We start from the raw sequence: 23,601 nt of genomic DNA, 5'->3' as shown, positions 1-23,601 counted from the left end.
ATATTTAGCTGTTTATAAGAATTTTGAAATCAACAAGAGAACCCTCCTTTATCACCCATCATAACATGGGCTCATTATGTGTATTAATACCTGCAAATTAAACTGAATAAGGAAACTCATTACTTACCTTTGGCATCAAGTAAGAGCTGAGTGCAATTATACTTACTGTAACATATAAATCATGCACATCTCAAATTACCTTAAACAGTTAGATAATGTTAGAGTTCAAAATAAGGGTCAGTGGCAGATAGCTGTAACTGGGTGAAAATGAGAACTAAACACAAAATTCTTGTATCATGAGGCAACCCTCCCTTCACTATCATACAAAGTTGTGTTGGCTGAAAGCTGAACAAACTTGAATTAATCAAAATAATGAGAAATTACAAGGGCATTACCTTAATTATTTGGATTGTTAGAATTATCAGAAATCTCCAACTGATCCTGAAGTGTTTTATGAAATGTTAATAAGTATAATCAACTAAAAAAGAAATAAGCAAATACATAAGTACTTCATATAATGAGCAAAAAGTAATATGTATATATGTTTGAATGTAGTACTTTGTTGTTTTCCTTATTCTTTAATAAAAATAAAACTTGGTCCCAGAGATAATTGTATAAATATTAATCCTTGATATTTAAAGAACATTCATTCTAATCATTATAAGCAAGAAAGCTAGATTAGCTGTATTAATTACAAGGCTAATATTTAAATCTAACCTTTGAATATAATTTGGTTTGGTTGAAGTTAATAATAATTTGTAAAACACAGATAAGTACTTTTAAAATACTTAAGATACTCAAATAATTAATCATTTATTGTAGATATTTCATTATATATGTAAAAATATGTATATTACTACTGACTTATTTTGAACCAACAGGACTCAGTTACTGTATTCATACACATATATACATTGGGGTGGACAAAAAAGTGGCTCTCCTTCAAAATGTTGTTAATTTGTCATATATTTTATTAGACAACAGAAAAATATATAAAATTATATGTTTTTGTAAAGCATTCATGAGATTTGTTCAAATACAATCTCAAATCCTAACTTTAACAATTTTGTAAATACCTGAACTTTTCATGATTTTAGTGACATATTCTCTTAAAACATGTTGTCCACCTACACTAGTTTCCTTGATCTTCTTATTCCAATTAGCATATAAAATGATTAAACAAGTTTCTATGCAATAATCAATTGTAAAAATGAAATTCAAAGTAACATAAACCATTTCAGAAGTTAAAAATGTTCTTGGGATGCCTGGTATGGGTATTAACAATTTTACTAATAAAGAAAAGAATGACATTTCAACCTTCTTAGGTCAAAAAATTCTCTGCTTTATTAGCAAAAGCATTAATACCCATACCAGTTATATTGAGATACATTTTTACTTCATTTGGGTTTCTCGTCATCACAAGTTTCACAAATATTTAGTCAGCACTCCCTTGGATTTCAGTACTGTGCTTCACATTGATCATTTTGGAAGCTAACTGGAATAAGATCTAAGAAACTACAACAGGTATACAAGATTTTTTATGAGAGTATATGATTAAAATCATGAAAATTTCTAGGTATTTACAAAAGCCAGTGTTAAAATTAGGATTTGAGATCATATTTGAACAGATCACCAAATGTATTTTAAAAACATATTGTACATATTTTTCTGTTATCTAATAAAAGTGATTACAAATTAACAACATTTGGGGGGGGGGGCACATTTGGTCCACCCCCCCTGTGTGTGTGTGTGTGTGTATATAAATGTTTATGACCACTATGTATTTTAGGATACTTTATATGTGATTTAATATCTAGTATTTTGCACAAGCATTCATTGTACTTGTATATACAAGTTATCCAATGAAAAGCTGTGTTGATAATGTTACAAGTAGGTCAGTCTCAGTGTTGTCTTTAAAATACCTCATGTTTTTCTGTTTACATTATATTACAATTTGTGTAACTTGCAGGTTGTGAAGATATTTTTGTAGAGAGTTTAAACCATGAGAACCTTAGCCAGATTCTACAGTGGAGTGAACAACCTCATGGTTCCCAGTGGGTTCATCGTCAAGCCATGAATTATTTGCGAGAAGAATTCTCAGCATTAGTAGCATCTGGCACATTTGTTCATTTAGAAAAACATCATTTCAAACAAGCTATCACTTCTGATTTTCTACAGGTTATTAATCTTTATATTATTTTATAGAAAAAAAAGTGTTAAACTTAGTTATCAAAATTATTGTGGTTACTTTCAATTCCTAAGTCTGTAATATTAACTGATAGTCAGGTTGTTAGGCTCTGAAAATAGAGCAAATTGTAAAAATACATGCAAGTAATGTATTTCATTTATTTAGTTTTTTCCTGAAATGAATCTTTCAATATGTTTTGTTAAATATTCTGACAGATACCCATATGACACATTAGAGCATTGGTTTCTACACTCATAAATGTTGTAAAATAGAGATATGAAAAAAACAATTAAGCTAATCTCTAAGTGAGGACATATGCTTGGTTCATTGATATGTCTTATCAATTATTTGACCAAGGATACAAAAACCAATCAAAATGTTTTAGTTGAAAAGCATTCAGTGTTTACAATATTACAAATATGGTTTTTGATGCATTAGTCTTAAGACATACAATAATTATTGTAAGCCTTATCTTTATTAATGCTTAAGTATGACAGTAACACCATTCAGCTGTTTCATCAAATGTTAGAAGATTATTCCAGTCTTTAATAGAAGAGAAGTGACAATCAAGAAAATCATTGAATCTGACATTGAATAAAAAAAATATTCTTCACATAGACGTTCTGCAAGAAAGTGTAGAAAAAGATCCCAAATTTACAATAAAATTTCAAAATACAAATATTTTAAGTTACTCATTAAATAGTTACTTTTAGTGATAATGACAATTTACTGGGTGTAAGTGATCTTCCAAGGAGATGCCACCTCAAAAAAGATGATTTAATTAGTAAGTCTATGAATTCAGCATCAACTCTTTCATTTGTGGTGGTAAGTGCTTGTCAAAAGACCCTAAATATCCAAATAGATGGAAATATGTCCATTCCTTAATGGTAGGGATAAAGCAGCATGTACTAGCAGTCTACAGTGAAAAAGCACCAGGTGTTGATATTTCTTTCAAGTTCTTCTGGTATCTAACTTTTTATTTCCATCTGCTGCCAACCTTTCTCATAAGAATCTTCTTTTCTTTCTATTTTTACTTCAAATATTGACTTGCGTGCTTCATACTCAATGTTTTTTGTCTTTAAATGCATTTAAAATTGTATGTGAAGAATTAATAAAACCTAAAGCATAAATTTATACCAACCTAATGCCTATTTCTTACTTTTGGAAGTATTTTACAGTCAGTTCCTCTTAACTTCAGATTTATTTTTGTGGCACAAAGTAAAATTTATTTAACATTTATCAGCATTCTATAGTAGGACTCTCCAAACTATGGACCACAACTTTGATTTATCTGGCTTACCAAAAAAACTTATTAAAGTAGCATTATAATTTTTCAATATTATAAAAACAAAAAAATAAAATGTAATTGAGCAAAAGACAATCTAGTTGTGATACAGCCTGCCAACAGTCCATTAAAGTAAAAAAATGATTTCATTTTTATTTATATAAAAATAAAACATAATCGAGCTAAAGCCAATCTTAGTGTTATACACTTTTATATTTGCTGGAAAATGTCATATTATTTAGCACTGCATCATCTCACTTATCCATCCCAGTGCCCTGAAGCAGCAAGTTAATTCCTATGCCTACCCTGTGTAGCTCAGTGTGTGTCAGAGAATGCTGTTGTTTACTTTATGTTCGAGTTCATAGCTATTCCTTGTCATTATGTCAAGACAAGAGAAGAAGAGAAAAATTTGTTCTTAATGTAGTGTTTTTAAAGAACAGTGGACTGTGGACTACTTACTTATTGAATCACATTATGAAACCAAGCACTCATCAAACTATTCTCATTTCATGGGAAAGCTATTGCACAGTTTGTATTTAAGAGGAAGAAAGCCGACAATGTAGTTGCAACAACAGCAAGTTTCCAGGTGACACACTTGTTCGCCAAGCAAGGAAAACCATTTACCAATGGTGAGCTAATTAAATTATATATGATTGAAGTAGCCAAAGAAATGTGCCGAGAAAAAGTAGACTTATTTAAGGCTATTAGCCTTTCAGCAAATACAGTTCATCGTAGATTCGAGGACATTGTGAGCAGTATTGTGTCCCAGCCGAAAGACGAGGCCAAAGAGTTCAAGTGTTTTTCTATCGTGCTTGACGAGTCAACAGAGTGTTTCCAACACTTCATAGTTGCTGTTGTTTATTTGCAAAGTCAAAATTAATTTTGAAGTGACTGAAGAATTAGTTTCTGTGCACAGTATACATGAAACACCCATAGGTGAGGACATTTTCAATGAAGTCAAAAAATCACTAACTCGGTACAAGTTGGAATGGAAATGGCTGAAGTTTATTGCAACAGATGATGGTAGAAATATGTGTGGCACAGGAAAAGATTTAGTTGGGCAAATTTACAAAGCTGTTCAAGGTGCAGATTGTTCCAAGCCTATGGTTCTTCAGTGCATTATTTATCAGCAGGAACTGTGTGGAAAATATCTGGATCTGTTATGTATCATGGAACCTGTAGTTTCAATAGTGATCTTTGTTTGATCTCATGGACTCAACCATCATCAATTCTGTGAATTTTTAGTAGATAGGAGCAACATATCCCAACTTGCTGCACCACACTTCAGTTCAATGGCTTGTCTGTGGGAAGTTTATATCGTGATTTTTTGAGTTTAGAACTGAGACTGAATTTTTCTTAAATAAAAAGAACTGCCCTCAACTGTTACTCAGAAACGGTTAATGGTTTTGAAAATTAGCTTTTTCTGTAGACTTGACCATGTACCTGAATGAATTCACTCTTAGATTACAAGGCAAAACCATGCTTATTTGCTATGTATACACCAATGTAAAAGCATTTTGGCAAAAACTAATTCGTTTTGAGTCCCAATTGATGAGGAGTTGCTTTACAAACTTTCCATGTTTTGAAAAGTTCAAACAAGAAGCAAGATCTCTATTCCCATGCAGGTTTGCACAATATATCCTTTCTGACCTGAAACTACAGCTCAAGAAGCATTCTTCTAATCTTAATGCAAGTGCAACAGAAATAAAGATCTTCAAAAAACCATTTGATTGTGTTATTGATGAACTGCTACCTGAAGTTCAAATTGAAGTGATTGATGTGCAATCCAATGATGTGTTGAAGGACAAATACAACAAAAGGAAACTGATAGAGTTTAATAAATGCTTTCCAAATGATCAATATGTTCATTTAAAAAAACTTTGCTCATGGATTCATTTCAGTTTTTGGCACTACCTATTTCTACGAATAGACATTTTCATAGATGAAGTATGTGAAATCTAGTTACAGATCAGCCTTATCTGATGAGCATTTGAAACCACTTTTGATGATAGGAAGCACTAACTTTGAACCTTAATTAAGTTTAATTTTTTTCAGAAAAGCACCAGTTTCATGCTTCTCACTAATGCTAAGAAAAGACAATTGTGCATCTTAAATATTTTCATCATGTACTCTTATGAGAAATAAATTTGTGATATTGTATTCTTAATTTTATCACAACCCATCTGGCCCATGAAACCTGGAAAGATTTACCTTCTGGCTCTTGTCCAGAAAGGTTTGGAGGCCCCTTTACTAGAGCACTAATCTCCAAACCAAGACAAAAAGTGGTCACTAATATATTTTTCTCCACCATTGCTACTGTAGATAAATTGGAACACAGACTTAAATGCTTTATAAATACAATGACTATAGTATCTTAGCATGTATTTTTTAAAATCATGAACTGATACATGTCTCATCACTCAATGTAATTTACTAGGATACATTTTAGTAGATATTCCACAGATTAAAATTTGTATTGCATCTGATATCACAATTGAAAAGTCATGTTTGATATTTTTGTTTATCTTGATACCATAAGTACAGTTTTTTCATACAAACCTACTTATAACCAAATTGAAAACACATTTTTAGTATTAAAAGAAAAAATGCTCAACCATGTCAATGTGTTACAATAAGGATGTGAAGGAGGAACCATTACAGCAAAACAACCATTTAGAATTATTTTTATACTTTTGATAGTCAGTAAATGAACCATGATGGAAAAATTTGGAAAAGGCTCCATAGTTTTGCATGAGAAATAATGTTATTTAATAAAAACTTAAAATATTTAAGTGAAACTGGTACATTTTATTATGTTTTCTCTGTTTTTTCACATTTTTATCTGAAAAGGTGTTGTGTAATACAAGGCATAATTAACCAATTTTTTTAGATTGAAGCCTATGTTTTTTTGTGAAGACTTTCAACTGATTGTACATATGTTTTCAAGCTCAAAATTATGTTTTTACATATATTTACTTACCTAAGATTTAGTGATGATGTCAAGGTCGTATAAAATATATAATCGTGCCATTTAGTTAACTATATAACATATCAAATCACTCTCAAAATTTTAGAATATGTGTTAGAATATACACTATCTACCTCTGAAGGTGAGCTCCAACTTGTGAAATTATTTTGTGTTTTTGCAAATTTTTTATATGATCTTAAACTTGAATGAATACTAAATAGTTTAATACATTTTGTATCACAAGTTGTTCAATAATTAAAGCTTAAAACTGTAGATTTGATTCAATAGTAGAAATGTTATATTTCAGAAATGCGTGTGTTTATATATGTTCATGTATATTTAGGGACCAGGTGTAGAAAGCAAATGGAAACTAATCACAAAGATGCCTCATAACAACCCTCATAGACTAAATAGGAAGTTTTGTGCTTTTTGTGAGATTTTACAGAGGTCAAAATTCAATGTAATTTACAGACCTTGGACTTTGGTCTACTATTTCTCTATAATTTGGCCAATATGAATGTTCTTTGTAAGAATATATCTTGAAACAATCCTACATATTGAAATGGACTGATTTAGGATTTGGCACTTTTTTATATTTTCTAGATAAATAATAATCAAAATACAAATATTACAGGAGGATATTAATGGTATTTTAGTTAAAGAAAGAATATAGAATATTTGTATACTTTAATGTTTCATCAAGTTTTAGGAAACCAGTGTCACAGATTAAGTGAACATTAAAAAAGAGAGTTTAAAATAAATAGAACTTTTAGACATGTACATGTGTGTATGTGAGGTATTTAGAGATAATTCCACAGTCTTGTGATGATTTTATTTTTTAAACATTTATATATGTTCTTCAGTAATTCCTGTACACTGAATCGAAAAAAAAAATTTTTTTTCTTCATCAAGTCCAGATATTTCATGAAGAGTCATATGTATTTTTACACAAGTGAATCATTTTAATTGAAATCAGGTTAAATTTTGTTATGCTTAAAATGTTGAACACCACTGGATTTAGATTTCTCTAGACTAGTCACAACATGAGTCTTATTGTTCATTCTAGAACCCACGAGTACATAAATGATTAACAGGCTGTGTGACATCATTTCTGGATTGTATTTATATGTGTATGCACCTTGACATTATTTTTTTCTTTTCAATATAATTTATTCATTGCTATGGCAACAAGAGGTTGTATAAATGATTCAAACATATTCTGTTATATTTGTGGTAATTTTTTTGTTGAACTTCAATCAGCTGACTACAACGAATCCTCCTTCAGCAACCTAAATTCAGTCGACTTTGACACACAACACCAACATCATGTCAACAACTTCATAAATACAAACCAAGCTTCATTCTCACCACGGTTCCCTGGCGAGACACTGGAAGCATACTCAAATTCAATTAATAGGAAAATAACCACAAATGAACTAAAAATTAATATTAAAAACTTGAGAAATACTTCCCCCGGACATGACCAAATTCCAAACATTATTCTGAAAAAAAGCTCTACTCTCCTATTACGACACCTCACAAACATCATGAACATTTCATAACAACTGGATATTACCCTGACACTTGGAAAATAGCCATCATAACCGTCTTCTTCACTTTTGTGAATCAAATAACATTCATCCAGAATCCCAAAATGCCTCCAGGAAAAACAGGCAAACAACAGATCACCTCATACGACTCACAGAATCAGTCTATAAAACTTTTAACAACAACCAAGTAACCATTGGTGTATTCCTAGATGTCAAAAAAGCATTTGACAGCGTTTGGCACAATGCCATCAAAAAACAAACTAAACCACCTAAAGATAAACCCTACCATAGTTAAATGGGTATCAAATTTTCTTACAGATAGAACAGCACAAGTAAAAGTCAACAAAACTATATCAAAATCATTCAATATAACTGCAGGAGTGCCCCAAGGATCAATCCTTTCAACACTTCTATATATTATTTTCGTCAGTGACATACCTTTCCCCAATTTAACATACACGCATAATTCACAATATGCAGACAACATCGCTATCTGGAGCACCTCCAGAAACCCAGTAATGGCCATGTCTCGCATGCAAGAATCACTGAACAACGTCTCGACCTGGAGTAACAAGTGGAGAGTAGTTTTAAATCCAACCAAAACACAAGCAATCACCTTCTACAGGAAACTGAAAAAACAAAGAAAAAAATCTAGAAAAAGTAAAATTATCACTCGGAAATACACCCATTAACATGAGCAAAAACATCACATTCCTTGGCAACACTTTTGACACAAAACTAACATGGAAAAAACATGTTAACAATATACGCTCATCAATTAGAAAACGGATTTCACACTTAATGACTCTAACCAGTAAACACTCGAAATGCTCACCAAACACCATTATTCAAATATACAAGGCTTGCATCCATCCACTAATAGAGTATGGATGTCAAGTCACATATAATATGTCAAATAACACACTCCAGAAAATCCAAGTTCAACAAAACAAAATACTAAGATCTGCATTCAGTCTACCATCATTCATTCCAGTAAACTATATGCATCAAATCAGCAACTTACCAACACTAAGAAATAGACTAACAGAAATATCACACAAATACTATTTAAAAGCAGAAAACAGAAACAAACTAACGGCATCACTCCACAAATTAACTAGTGCACCAACCAAATATATTTCACCTTACAACATATTTCAAGAATCACACAACAAAGCACTTAAAGGACAAAACTCAAGTTAATACTATGTACTTTCTTTTTTAGGTCTCCGGCACAGGACAGGTAAAACTTTCAGCGCCTGTCCTGTGAAAGTGGGTTTTTCTCAGGGCACTCCTGTTTCCCCCCACAGCAAAAACTTAGGCATTGGATCTTTAGATCCCAGCCCAGACAACTCATTGCCAGGCCCTGAATCAGGTCGTTTGTGTTTTGTGTTGGTATTTACTTTGACATCTGCCTTTCAGGACGGGACCTGACTGTTTTCTCCGGTGCTGCCTTTGCCTCGGTCATGGATAATATTAAGTATGACCACCTTCACCCAAAAAAGAATTTAAAAACTATCTTAAAAAAAAAAAAAAAGAAAAAAAGCTAAATTCAATAACCTTCCAAGAAAGGGGATGAAGAGGAACCACAATGTTCTGAACACCCCAGTTGGAGAGAGAATTCTTACGATTTCTCTCTCTCTAAACTAAACCCCCTGCCACGTCAGTTTGCGTTGAACTTCAGATTAAAAAAATTAACTTCAAATGAAGAGCTTAAAAGAACAGCAAGAAAAATTGAAAAAAAAAAGCATGAATTGCCTTTAATGATGTTATTGACAATTTTTAAGAAACAACAGTGACCCAGATTATGAAAATATTGTCAATAATATGCATGATAGATTCAAAGAGTAAGGTGTAATATGAGCTTAAATTCATTTCTTGCACTCGTATGTCGTCTATTTCCCTGTGTATTTTGGGGCTGTCAATGAAGAACAAGGGGAAGGTTTCATCAAGACATCAGGAATATGGATAGGAGGCATCAGAAAAGGTGAAATGCTAGCATGATGGTTGATTACTGCTGGTAATTGAAACAGGATGCTCCAGATGCAGCGCATAAAATACTACAACATGGAGTTTTGAGATTTGAAGATGTATATTTGCTTCACAACAACATTTGTTTACTTTTCTTCAGTTTGTGTTTTTCATTAATTTTGTTTGTTGTGGTAAATAAAATAATACTTTGATTTAAGTTTGTTTTTTTCAGTTTGTAAATAAAATCCTTAAGTAATAGAAAAAATTAATATTTTCAAATTCTGCTTAGCTAATTTATGGAAAATAACATTATTAAAACCAAAACAACTTTTATGACATTTAAATTCATAGGCCTGTTTTTTATGAACTGATTTACTGATGGACAGTAGTATATGCTATAAAAGCACATAGTACCTGATTAGTGCTAAATCCTTATGCATTTTCCTTTTTAAGGCAAGTGAACTGGAAATCCTACAGGCTGTACTTCGATGGGGTGAATTTCAGCTATCCAAACAGAGTGGAGACAGAGGTATTTCATCATAAGTTAATACTATATTAAGTTACTTTTTTCTTTTTAATGCAAGAAGCTTATGGAGAAGAAAACATTGTATTTGAAAATGTAAAGTTATTTCTCAGGAATGTGCAAGTAGTATTTTAACCTGCTGTTAGAATTTTTTTTCCTTGTTTTTCTAGTTTATTCTGTAAGTGAGTTGTTACAAATTTGTCATGTGACAATTCATATCAAAATGCTTTTAATATACAAAAAAGTTTTAAGTTTTTAGTTGTCAAAGTGATTAGTTTTACTTAGTGATGAAAATGCTGTTTAGAAGAAAAGGTAATTTGTATGTAACAAATCAAATGTTGTTCTCATTGAATGATCTGTGAAGAAACACTATTTTTCTCAGATAACCTCACTAATCAATTACTTATAGCACAGCAAGTTTAAAGCTGGATTACCTCTTTCAATTTTACTCTGGTTTAAAGGCTGGCAACTGCAGATGTTTGTTGGAGGCCCAATAACAAAAAAAAGGTTCCTTTTCTTATATGATAGGACTGATGATACAGTGTTGTTAAGCTTGACATTTTAGTAGTCATTTAGATTAAATGCAAGAAAAAACTAGACCAGTTCATGCTTTTGAAAATGACTAAACTGAAAAATGGTGTATTTAGTAAAATAGAACATTAAATAAACTGTCCTATATTCAATTTCTTTGTATACAGAGAAAAACATAGCAGTCATCCCCCCATAAATTTTAAGCTTCAGGGATGATATTTTAATACATACTATTGTAAATGTTAATTTTTGAAAGATATGTTTTTATATATACTATATATGTGCACATGGAAGAGAGTTACATGAGTGATTTTACGTGCATTATAAAGTATTTCCAATTTTGGAATTTTTTTTACCTTTCACTTTGAAACATCTAAAGTTGATGTTTGTAGTTATGATTCTTAAGTATATTTTGGTTATTATTTTTAACCTTATATGTACATAGTCAGCTGGAGCTATTTAAATAGTACTAATGTATTTTTTTAAAAGGAATTCTGAGTTATAATTTTAAACATGAATAAAATCTTTCAGAGATATAATAATTTTCTCTTTATAGAACCATCAGTAGCACCACAATCAGTCTACATGGTTGGTCGAAGAGGACCCAGACGAAGGGACTTGTGTGTTGCTGAGCTGAGGGATATAATCTCTGATCTGATATGTTTTGTTAGAGTTGATCATATTGTTCCACCAGATAGTGAACTTTTAACCAGTGCTGTGAAACGAGGTTTATTTCGATCCCCTCCTTCATGTATGCTTGATGATGACCACTTACAGAGTAGTGGTGTTTATCATAAAATAGCATCTTGGATTCATGGAAGAAAAGGTGGTCCACTGAGCATTCCCAGGCTGTTTTTGCCATATGTGGAAGAAGCACGGGTAAAGGTGTAGTTAATATTATTATTTGACTTTTTTTTTCCCCCCTTGGGTTTGTAGACCCTACAAATCTAGAATGAGTGATATCTTAAAATGGTTTTTGTTTTGGTATTAAACACTTTCCCTTTTTTTTGTGTTTCAAGTTAGTATAATAATCTGAGAAATGATGCAGGTCATTTGTGTATTTTTTATTTCAGAACTGATATTAAAACAGACTGTCTTGTCATAATAGATAATGACAACATAAACAGAATATGAACTTTAAAGGTAAAGAAAAAGGATTTAATTTATTGCAGATTGTAATGTACAGGTAATAAATCTGTCTCTGTTATTTAGTACACATACAAATGCTTCAGTTTTATAGTATAATCTTCTTTCTTCTAAGTAACAGTAACTAAATAAAAGAGTTATTAGGTTATACAGAAATAAATGTTGGAATTCTCACAATGACATTTAGAAGCTGTATATTGAGTAACTTACCATTGGTTGATTGGTTTAATCCAACATTTGCTGCTTACAAGGTGTCTTAAGTGTTTGCTGTTCCAACTGTACTCAGAGCGACTTTTGCAACTTTCAAGGCAGTGTGGACAGGAAGGACTTTCATCTGATTTTACTCTATGACTTCAAACTTGGATGAAAAGTGATCAAAACTATACCGAACATCAACCAAGCATTCAGCCATGGATCTGTTACTGTTTATAATAGTGTTTGTTCCAAAGGTTTTGACATGGAGATGAAAGTCTTGAAGACCATGAAAGTCATGAAAGGAAGCCATCCTCAGATGAAAATACATTAAGGGAAGAAGTTGAGACAGACCCTTGCACAACAGTACGTGAGCTTGCAGAAAAGCTAGACAAAAACAAATGAAGCATTGCTGAGTGCAATTGGAAAGACAAAAAAGTTAGATTAGTGGGTTCCTCATAAGCTGACTGTCAAGGATGATGCTCCAAAAGTTGAACAAATTGGAAATTGATGTTCTGCCTCATCCACCTTATTCTCCAGACATTTACCCTTCAGATTTTCATTTTTTCAAGCACCTTGACAACTTTTTGAACAATAAACTTTTTCAAAACCAGGCAGCTGCAGAAGAAGCTTTCAGGGAATTCATTTATCATAGAAATTTTGATTTATACAGCAGGGACATTAACAACATTGTTACATGTTGGCAAAAGTTTGTTGAAGCAAATGATACTTTGATTAAAGCATGTTTTACAACTCTGGTTCATACTTTTCAAAACAACACTTATTTCTAAACAACCTAATATTTTCAGTGGTTCCCAAATTGAATAGTGTTATTTCTAGGTAATGCACCCGTGTAGAACTGATTAAAATATCTTTCACACAAACATATGTTTCATGCAATATAGACCTATTTAAATAGAAAATATCAAAGAAAACATTTTTTCAACCATATTTTCACAGTGTATAAAATTGAGGGTTAAAAATTGTTGCATACATTATTTTTCATGTCACTGTTATTTATTTTAAATCCACACACTAATTATTATTTTAGATAACCCATTTAGAACAATTTAACCATTTGAAAGATACTAGTTTTGAATTATTTGATAGGCATGGCTTGATGAGCATTCAGCCCGTGAGTTGGAATCATGGACTCCTTCTCACAGCACTGAAGGTCAGTCAACAGGGGATAAAGCCTCTCTGTACCAAAGCAGAAGTTCTGCTTTCAACACAAGAGATTCAGCAGAAGGTATTGAGTTTTTGGATGGAAACATTCCAGGTTTGTTTAAAATTTTGTATTTATTACAGCTTTACAAGTTATGTATTTGTTTTTTAATATGAAAATATGTTATAAGCATAGGTAGAAAAAAATAAATTCAATTTTATTTAGGTGATAAAAGCAAAACTAATCCTATGATTTTCTAATTGTGTAATTAAATTGTAAAAGATAAAAATATGAACTTTACATGCTAATGATTGGTTCTGGCAGATCTAGTTTCAATAAAAATTAAGTATGAAAATGATTTTTTAAATTATTGCATGTCTTAACCTTCTTGCTACAGGCTTAGTGGATTACCTTATTACTCTAAAATGTCCATCAGAATTTCTATACTATAATTTGTAATATGTATTGTATATTTTTATGAAATTGTTCATGCATTTAGTAAACAGTACCACTTTCTGGTAGACATAAAATCAGGATTTTTAGTGAGGTATTTTTAAAAAAATATTTGTCAGTGAATATATGAATTCAGAATGTTGACTGCTTTGAGTGCAAAGTTATTTTTTATGTTAAGATTAAAAATACTTTTTCTTCATCTGAAAATTGTAAAATTTTATTTTATATTTATTTTATAATGTGTAAAACATAAATAAATATCAAGTGTTTTTTTCTCAGAAAAATTACATTTTTTTCTCTTACTTTCTTTACCCTAACTATATGTGACTGGTCAAATTAACTGATCCCATAACCATTATAAGGAATCAGGAAATAAATATAATTTTCCTTTCTTTCTTTTTAGAAAGATTTCATATTGTAACAGTATTCATCTATTTATAATTAATTTTATTGGTTTTTAAACCATATCTAACTAATGATTCCACAACACAAATTATAAATTTTTCTTTGAATTTGCAACCAATGTTACTCTATCAAATTACATATTGCATGTACTATTCACAAACATACCACTTGAAGTTCTCTTTTATTATCTTACCTAATCTTACTTTATCTAATGTAATAAGTTTACATTTTTATATTTTAGTTACTGTTATAATAATAGATAAAGAAAATGCATGTAAAACAAGAAATATAGTACTTAACTGGGTCTTATTTCTTTTGCTGTTGACTGGCAATAAACTCTGAGCCTCCTTTTTTATGCTAATGGTAACACTACATTAAGTAATTTTTATTTAATTAAATAATGCATTTAAGAACACATAATAATAACACACAAAGCAAAAAATGTCCTACAACTATCATAATTTTTCTGACTTTGTGTGATTAACAGACAAAACTGTTTTTAAGAAAACCTTTAAAAATTCAGCTAAACTTGTCAGTGTGATTCTTAATGATAATAAATTTTGAACTGGAGACAAAATAGACAATTCTTTGTACAGAAAACAATGTGATATAAATTGTTATTTTGTATGTTAAAACTTTGGTCTTCTATTAATTATAAGTAATATAAAATGTCAGAGCTATTGGCAATTTGTGAGAGGATGTAAGCAGAGCAAATGGGTTTAATTTTCTAGTTTGACTTTGTAAACAAATAAAATTGAAGGCTATAAAAAATTATTCTGTTCCTGAGTAATATTGTTATTATAATAATGTATGTTAAATTCTGGATTTCTTAGAGGAGTGGTAAATAAATTAGAGAAGAGGAAAGACCAAAACAGCAAATGTTACAATTCTCATACTAAGGGAGATTGAGGCATTTTCTAACATACAGAGTGTTTGGAAAGTCACTGTGCACTTATATATTTATTAACAGACATGTTTCAATATAGAATACAGGAGGTAAATATGAATGACACTTATAAACAATGTTGAAAGTGACCCCCATTGGCATCAATACAGGCCTGGATCCTTCTTATTTTGTTTCTAAACACCGCTATCAGTAGTTGATTTGAAATAGACTGAATAGACATATGATTACAAAACTGCACAGTTACTTTCCGAACATTTTGTATTTCTGTATGAAGTTAAGAACTTGAAACTTGTATAATATTAATATTTTAAATGTTAACTGCATTGTGATGCCAATTTTTATTTGTATACAATGATAACAATGCAGCTTAATCAAATTTTTAGTGTAACTAATGAAAAGAAGTGACATGCACCCTTAGACCCGTCTGTAACAAAAGGATTAAATGAGAGAGTTGAGATATTATGTGAAACAATTACTTCTGATAATTGAACAATAGAATTGTTTGTTGTTGTTTTACCTTATTTATTTAACTAACCTGTTATTTGTTTTTGTTGTACAAGATCTTAAGCCTTTGAGATGTTATTGTCAATTTAATGTCATATTGAAAATGTGTAATTCAGCATACTTGGTGAAAAGTAATGTCTTGGAAAGGTATAATCATGGATTGCTTCAGTGTTTAGATTTTGGTTAATACATATTTTGTACATTTCTTAATATATGCATTCAGTTTCATGCTTGTTATTTATTGGACATTGACTGTTGATTAAAACTGTATTTTAATAAATGCTGTATTCCTGACTGTGGGTGAGTATTTCTTCTTAGGTCTGTTTTCTTTGACTTTTCAGTAGTTCTAGTGTAGGTGACTAAGCTCTAGACTGTTTTCATTTTAGTACTAAGATGGAATGTTAAATAATATTGATTCTTCTTCGTGGAGCAGGAATTTAGTACATGGAAAAACTCTTTGGCATGCAGAGGTGTCAGCATAAATACTATTCCATTGTAATTGAAGTTTAAATGGGCTCAGAGAAAATGTATATTTCACAGATCAAGCTGATATCAGCTTCATGATTGATGGTTGCTCTGAGCTTTCAAAGTACAGTTTGATTAGCTGGAATAGTTAAGTACAGTAAGAATACATCTTTCTACTGCCTAGACAAAAATAGCTGTTGTTTCTCTTTCCTGGTGAAACTGTAAATGTGTTGAAGAATTAATTTTTTTTAATATATATGTTATTGTGATCAGTATTTGATTTTGACAGCTTTACCATATGGTTTTTATGAAATTCTTAATTTTTTGTCTTTCTCGTATATGAATATCTAATTAATTTAATGAAGCCCTTTTATATTTCTGTTTTTTATCGAGTCTGATCTAAGTATTATTCTATTTTCCATTGGTATGAATTCTTGTGAACATTTTTAGCATTAAATTCTATAAATTGACTATCCTTCTCAACCTCAAATATTTTGTTTCATAAATGCATATGAAATTAGTTTTACAAATTTGAAATTAATGTAGAATAAGAATATGTGTATAGTTGTTTGAAACGTTTCACCCTTTTATCAGAATTTTACATTTCATTGCATTTTAAGGTATTAAAAAAAAAGAACCTAAGTACTTATTTGTATGATTACTATCTACCTTAAACTGTGTCACGTGAACATACTAAACTATATTTGAAACATCTGTAAGTCTCATCCTTTGACACAATTAGTGTGTAAGTTCAGTCGAGCTTCACATTTTTAAGATGTTTAAAGTTTTCCTATAAACATTTTATAAAACTAAGTTTGGCAGTAAATAAAATCTGTGAAAACAAATACACTGTTGTCCAAAATCTTAAGACGAATGAACATAAAGAAAAAATATGCATTTTGCATTGTTAGACTCAACCACTTATTTGAGTAGAGTTTCAAAAGATGTAAATAAGAAAATGGAAAATAAAAATAAAAAAACTTTTTGCATTTAATAGGGAAAATGAGAACACTATGAAATTAGCCTAAATATTAGCTGGTCAAAAGGTTAAGACCATACCAAAAAGAAGTCCTAAATAGGGTAGGATATGCCCAACAAGAGGTCTCAGTAGTGAGTTGCACAGCCGTCATTGCGAATAACTGCAAACATTTGCTTTAGTATGGCTGATATAAGCGTTTGTAGAAAGCTGGCTGGAATGTTATTCCAAGTGGTGAAGATGGCTTCACGAAGATCATGCACTGTTTGGAATTGATGTCCATTTCTATAGACTTCCCTTGCCATCCACACCCAAACATTTTCAATTGGGTTTAGTTTGGGCAAACACGCTGGATGGTCCAAAAGAATAACGTTATTCACTATGAAAACATCTTTCGTCCTGCGAGCATTGTGGATTGCAGTGTTGTCCTGCTGAAAGATCCAGTCATTTCCACACAAGCAAGGGCCTTCAGTCAATAAGGATGCTCTCTCCAACATGCCAATGTGGCCAGCTGCTGTTTGACACCCCTATGTAACCGGAACCTTTTCCACTGTGTCGTATAGAAAATGTCTCCGGTGGGATATATTTTTTGTGCCAGTAACATTGGAAGCCATCTAGACCATCCAGGTTAAATTTTTTCTCATCAGAGAACAAAACCTTCTTCCACTTTTCTACGTCCCATGTTTGGTGCTTCACAGCAAAGTTTAACCAAGCTGTTTCGTGGTGTGGAAGGAGGCGTGGCCTTTGTAGACGTTTATGGTTTTTAAAGACTTTCTCTTGTAGATGTCATTTTATTGTTCTTAAGCTGCATTCTGCCTCTGTAAGGGCCTTAATCTGGTTTGACGATCGGCTGGTGTCTTGCTGGACAACCTGTCGAATCCTCCTTCTCAATGCTAGCAAAATTTTTTTGGGCTGACCACTTGAAATTCTCGTTCCGTATCCCTCAGGGTCTTTTAAGAAATTTGCAACTGCAGTTTTACTATGCCGAATCACACCAGCAATGGCACATTGAGAGAGACCTTTCTTTTGCAGCTCGACAATTCTGCCACGTTCAAACTCTGTCAACTTTTTTAGCCTTTGCCATGTTTTTATCCAATGTAACACAGGAGATTCAGTGGGAGATGTTGACAACTCCAATGCTTGAACACAAATGACTAAATTTCGTTACATGTTTACTGATTAACACTTTGTTTTAGTATGGTCTTAATCTTTTGACCAGCTAGTATTTAGGCTAATTTTATAGTGTTCACATTTTCCCTATTAAATGCTAAAAAGGTTTTTTATTTTTATTTTCCCTTTTCTTATTATCATCTTTCAAAGCTCTATTCAAATAAGTGGTTGAGTCTAACAATGCAAAATGCATATTTTGTCTTTATGTTCATTGGCCTTAAGATTTTGACCAGCAGTGTATATGTTACAGTTTTGGTTCTGTTTTTATAGAGTTTAACAGGATTGAAACATTTTGTTTTTCTAGAGAATTTGATATTACTGTTTCAATTTATTATATCCACATTGTGTTTCTGTGCATGTTTTGTGATCTTAATAAGTTACATTGCCCTGTATCAGTCAGAGATTAAAAAGTTTATTGGTTTATACATTTAAATATGGCTATCAAGTGATTCATGTTAACCAATTTATTTGCAGTCAAACAGTGTACGTCTGGGTAATATAAATTATGTTTTTTCAGTTGAAAATGATTTATTACTTTTTAAATGTAAGTACAACCAATAGAATAAAAATTATCAATAAATAAATATTGTGCAGCTGAATATATTCTTTTATGGTTGGATAAGGATTAATTTAATAAAACTTTTAAGTTTGGATGTAAAACATTGTACCTGTTATGATTATGAGAAACCCACTTGAAGTAAAAATGTATCTCAAGATGGCTGGTATGGGCATTAAAACCTTTACTATAATAAAGTAGAGAACAATGTTTTAACACCCATACCAGCCATCTCAAGATACATCTTACCTGTTGGTTTGCCTCATTTGCTGAAGTAATATAAAAGCCAGAAATATACACATTTTGGGATTGAAGACTACAAGGTTTATTGTGTCATGTTCATGAAACTGATAGACTATGGATCTTCTTGCACTTGTTAAAGATATAGTCAAAACATTATTATAGAGTGAAAAGACAGAAAAGTAGAACTTGATTATCTATCAAAAATGTTTTCTATCCATAGTTGGTTGATCCAAAGATGAGTATGTTTCACTGTACTTCATGTGCCTTCTGAAGTAATAGTGTAATACAATAATTTGGAGAAGATATATATTTGGTCTAATCATCAGTTTTCAACAGTTCCCAGTGATACAACTCTGAGATTAATGAGGAAGAGGGAACAAGAATTAAGACATTCCCAAAGTGCTCGACAAGCAATGTCATTTAAGCAGATTCGTTGTGAAGCCACCAGATTAATCCAACTTCAAGTTGTTCGTGAATTTGGCCTTCCTGATTCAGTGGTGGAAGTTCTGCACCGACCCATTTATTTGTTTGTAGAGGAGCTGAATGATGGTGACAGACTTGCAACATGTCCAGTGCACCAGGATCGTATCCGACACGATGGCAATGCTAGTCCACATGTTAGTGGCTACAACTCCCGGGAGACTCATTGGAGTTATCAGGTGAGATTAATTAAAATAACTGATATTTTTCCTTTGAAATCTTGAAGAAAAGTCTATGGTATTAATATTTTACACCATTTTTTGAAATAACTATATTTTTTATCTTTTGTGGAGTGCTGCTCATGAACCACAAATTAGTTACTGCTAAATTAAATTTTCCATCAGATGTTTCTGAGCTTATAGAATAGTTTCTATTTATTATTAAAGTATGTTGCACAACACAATTTGGTAACGGAGATTATGTGTGTGTGTAAGTTTCTAAACTTGTATGCTTCAGGGTTTTAGCTACTTTAATAGGTTAAACATTTTTATGACAGTGGTTAATGTTAATATTTACAGAAGGAATATGCAAAAAACAGTATTGTCAACATAAAGTTGAAAACTGCTCGTCTCATTTTTTCTCGTACATTACTGTCAGTGTAGTTCCTAAATGGAAGATGTAATTATAAGAATTTTTTTTAATTGACCAAAACTTTATTAATTTTTTAACTGAGGAGGGACTGCAAAATAAGAAACTTGTCTTGTTTTTATTATTATTGTTAATAAGACTGTTCTTTCAGAGAAGTTAAATTACGTTTCTTGAAAGTGTGAGAGTTTGTAGAAAATAGGGTCTTTACTCATATTTTATGTAAAAGATATTTTATTACATGTAGAATGATCCACTAGTCACTCATAAACCTATTTTTCTTTGCATGTTTGTAGAAACTCTTAATATCAAAAAGTTTAAAATAAACTTAAATTTCTGAAAAGTATTTCAGTTATTGAAATTTAATTTCTGATTATTTGTTTTCAACATGCATACTATTCTTTCCAGGCTACAGGTAGAGACATGACAAGTCATCTTCATCGCACCATTCCAGACATTGCTATGGCAACAACAGCAATGGGCAAGATGCACATAGCAACAGAAAACAGTCCTGATGTACAGTCTTGAGGGTAGATTTCTGTCTAAGTGTGAAATGTCTGTTCTTTGGTTAAAAATTCTTCACAGCTGAATGTAGTTTCTATTTTATTCTGTATAGTCTTAAATGTGGAGAGAGAGAGATATATAGTTTGTAAAGCTAGATGTTTGTTACAGCTGAACTGATTTTATACATTGTCATGATCAATAAAAACTACAAAAAGTTGGCTGTAGGATGTTTTTTGAGATTAAGTTGAGATTTTGCAAATACACAACTGAAATGTATGAAGTGAAAGATAATTTGACACACTGCTCAGTAGAATTTAACTAATCTTTTTATATCATCAGACTGGCATCAGGTTAATGGCTCCTTAATGCACAAACATTAGTAAGAGATTTTTCTAACTCCTCTTATTTACACTTCTTTGTGTGGATAAATTGGAAATGTTATTTGATTAATGGATAAACAGCTGATTTACTGTTGGCCTTTTTTCAAGTCGTGTAAAAATCTACATTTTGTTCCCTCTTTTACTTCATCTATGATGTGTAAGTTGGAAGAATAAAGTGGACCAATTATCACTAGATATAGATTTCTCATGCTTAATCATTACCTAAAAATAACCTATTTCACCTAGAGTCAATTGAATATTTTTAGGTCTTGACCTAGAAAGCATTGTTTTTTTGTTTTTTTAAATATTGACAGCTTGTACTTATCATGTATTATTTGTAAGTCATCTGTAGACTTTATAGAAATGCTAAAGTTCAGCATTTTACTGTTTCTCATACTACACTACATCTATTGTTATCAACTACATATAACATTTCTTCAATAACTTATCGTGCCACATAACCACGTATATATTTTTTCAGCTGGTGGAAACCTGTTGATAACTTAATGTAGTTAGTTTTGTACTTCATTAGTCTGTCATCAGAACTAAGGAAAAGCCCAGTTAATGCTCAACAAATGGTCGTTTTGCAGGACATTATAGATGACAGTAAGGAAGTTGGTGATTTTTATACAGTAGTTTGTAAGTTATTGAAAGCATGGATATGTAATGTCAGTAAATTGTGTGCATGTGAAACTATCCTAATATAAATATAGTATATCCATGAATTCAGAAAATTAAAATATGCTTTTAGTTGAAGTAAAATGCTGATAAGGAAATGCTTGTAGATTCTATTGTTTTATTTTAAGCCATTGAAAATAATATTGAAAGCAGTATTAAAAATTGGCTAGTTTTCCAGTGGTGTGGTTATTATATAAATGTTTCCCAAGTGCTAAATTTTTTAAGTACTTGTACATTCTGTAGTTTGGTTTTCACTTAATTATACTGTACATTTGCCTTTGAAATGAAGATGAAATTTTACATAAACACTTTTACTATAAGTTGGTGAATTTTACTCAGCCCACATCCCCAAAACCAGTTATATTTGTAATGCGAGACTTCTATAACCTCCAGATACTTATCAAACATTTTTGTTAGAAAAACTTTATATTTTTTCTGTTATTTTCACTATTGTTAAAAAAAAATTAAGTTTTTATGTATGTATTTTAAAATACAAAATCATAAATTACTGTGTCAATGCTGCAATATTCCCCTGTATTTATAGAGCTTAATAACTATTTAAAATATACACATGTTAAAAGATTCTGTGTATTATAAGTAAATATTATAAAGTTTTAATACCCAAAATATCAGATGTCTTAAATATTTTAAGATTTTTTTTAAATTAACAATTTGCTCATGCATTTTTTCTTTTCAAATATTAACTCTCTAATATGCAATGAAATTTAGATTTTAAGATCAAAAATACTTTTACACATCAGAAAATTGTCAAATTTGTAATGTGAGACCTCTATAACCTCCAGATACTTATCAAACATTTTTGTTAGAGTAACTTTATATTTTTTCTGTTATTTTCATTGTTGTAAAAAAAAAAATTAAGTTTTTATGTATGTATTTTGAAATAAAAAAATCATAAATTACTGTGTCAATGCTGCAGAATTCCCCTGTATTTATAGAGCTTAATAACTAAGCTGTTTTTGATCTGAAGAATGTGATATTTTATGCTTTATTTTCTCTTACTTCTCTGCTTTGTTTCTACCATGAAAAGAAAGATTTTCTTATGTAAATACTTTGAAAATGCTTAGAAACTGCATAGGAGACATTCTGAATTTTCAATTGGTTATAAATGCATCACTGAATGAAGCAGATGTATGTAAGCAAGTAATTCAAAAAAAAAAAAAAAAAGAGATGTTGGGGCCACCTAGGTTGTTTCAATAAATGTAATAATATCTCAGAAAATAAAATAGATAGGAGATTCTTACATTATTCTATAGCTTATCAAAATAAGCAATTTGAGTTTCTAATCTGAAGAAACTATAGACATTTGGGCATCACAAACATCTGATTTGAACCAAAGCTGCATTCAACATACCACGTGACATACAAAAATCAGCATTTAGTTGTTGTTGTTTTTTTTTTATATTTATTTTTTAAATAAAGAAATTAACTAATTTATAATACTAAACTTTGAATTATAGTCAACAGGTTGATACCAAATTCACAGCATAGTAGCTCAGTAAAATTTTAAATGCAAGTCAACAAGCATGATGATGCTCTTTGACCCCTACCCACAGCAAAAGGGTTAATAATCACACATTATTTTCCTAACAGTTTAAAAATATATATATTTAAATTACAACTTTTTAATTATTTATTTAACAATTATAGCTGAAAGGAGTTGTGCCTGTGAATTTTTGTTTCCATATAAAATTGATTTTCCTGTGTTGTGAGAATGAAACGATCACTTATAACCTGGTGCACAAATACTAATGTTCT

The 23,601-nt window shown here is 30.9% G+C and overlaps 1 protein-coding gene across 2 annotated transcripts in view; it reads left to right on the top strand.

The window, feature by feature from the left end:
• LOC143249390 (BTB/POZ domain-containing protein 7-like) overlaps positions 1–22,812 on the top strand; it is a 30,018-nt gene extending 7,206 nt beyond the window's left edge. The window contains exons 2-7 of one of the 2 annotated variants that reach the window (XM_076499159.1): positions 1,970–2,178; positions 10,416–10,491; positions 11,573–11,901; positions 13,465–13,633; positions 19,535–19,857; positions 20,672–22,812. In XM_076499159.1, the coding sequence (XP_076355274.1) occupies positions 1,970–2,178; positions 10,416–10,491; positions 11,573–11,901; positions 13,465–13,633; positions 19,535–19,857; positions 20,672–20,791 (1,226 nt within the window). In that variant the 3' untranslated portion in view covers positions 20,792–22,812. The remainder of the gene's footprint in view (positions 1–1,969; positions 2,179–10,415; positions 10,492–11,572; positions 11,902–13,464; positions 13,634–19,534; positions 19,858–20,671) is intronic. The other variant, XM_076499160.1, reaches the window with a different exon arrangement.
• Positions 22,813–23,601: the final 789 nt, after the last annotated feature.

The sequence above is a fragment of the Tachypleus tridentatus genome, chromosome 4 (assembly GCF_004210375.1).
Source record: "Tachypleus tridentatus isolate NWPU-2018 chromosome 4, ASM421037v1, whole genome shotgun sequence".
Lineage (NCBI taxonomy): Eukaryota > Metazoa > Arthropoda > Merostomata > Xiphosura > Limulidae > Tachypleus > Tachypleus tridentatus.
The sequence above is the reverse complement of the archived record's forward strand: the minus strand, read 5'-3'. Positions and strand labels throughout refer to the sequence as shown.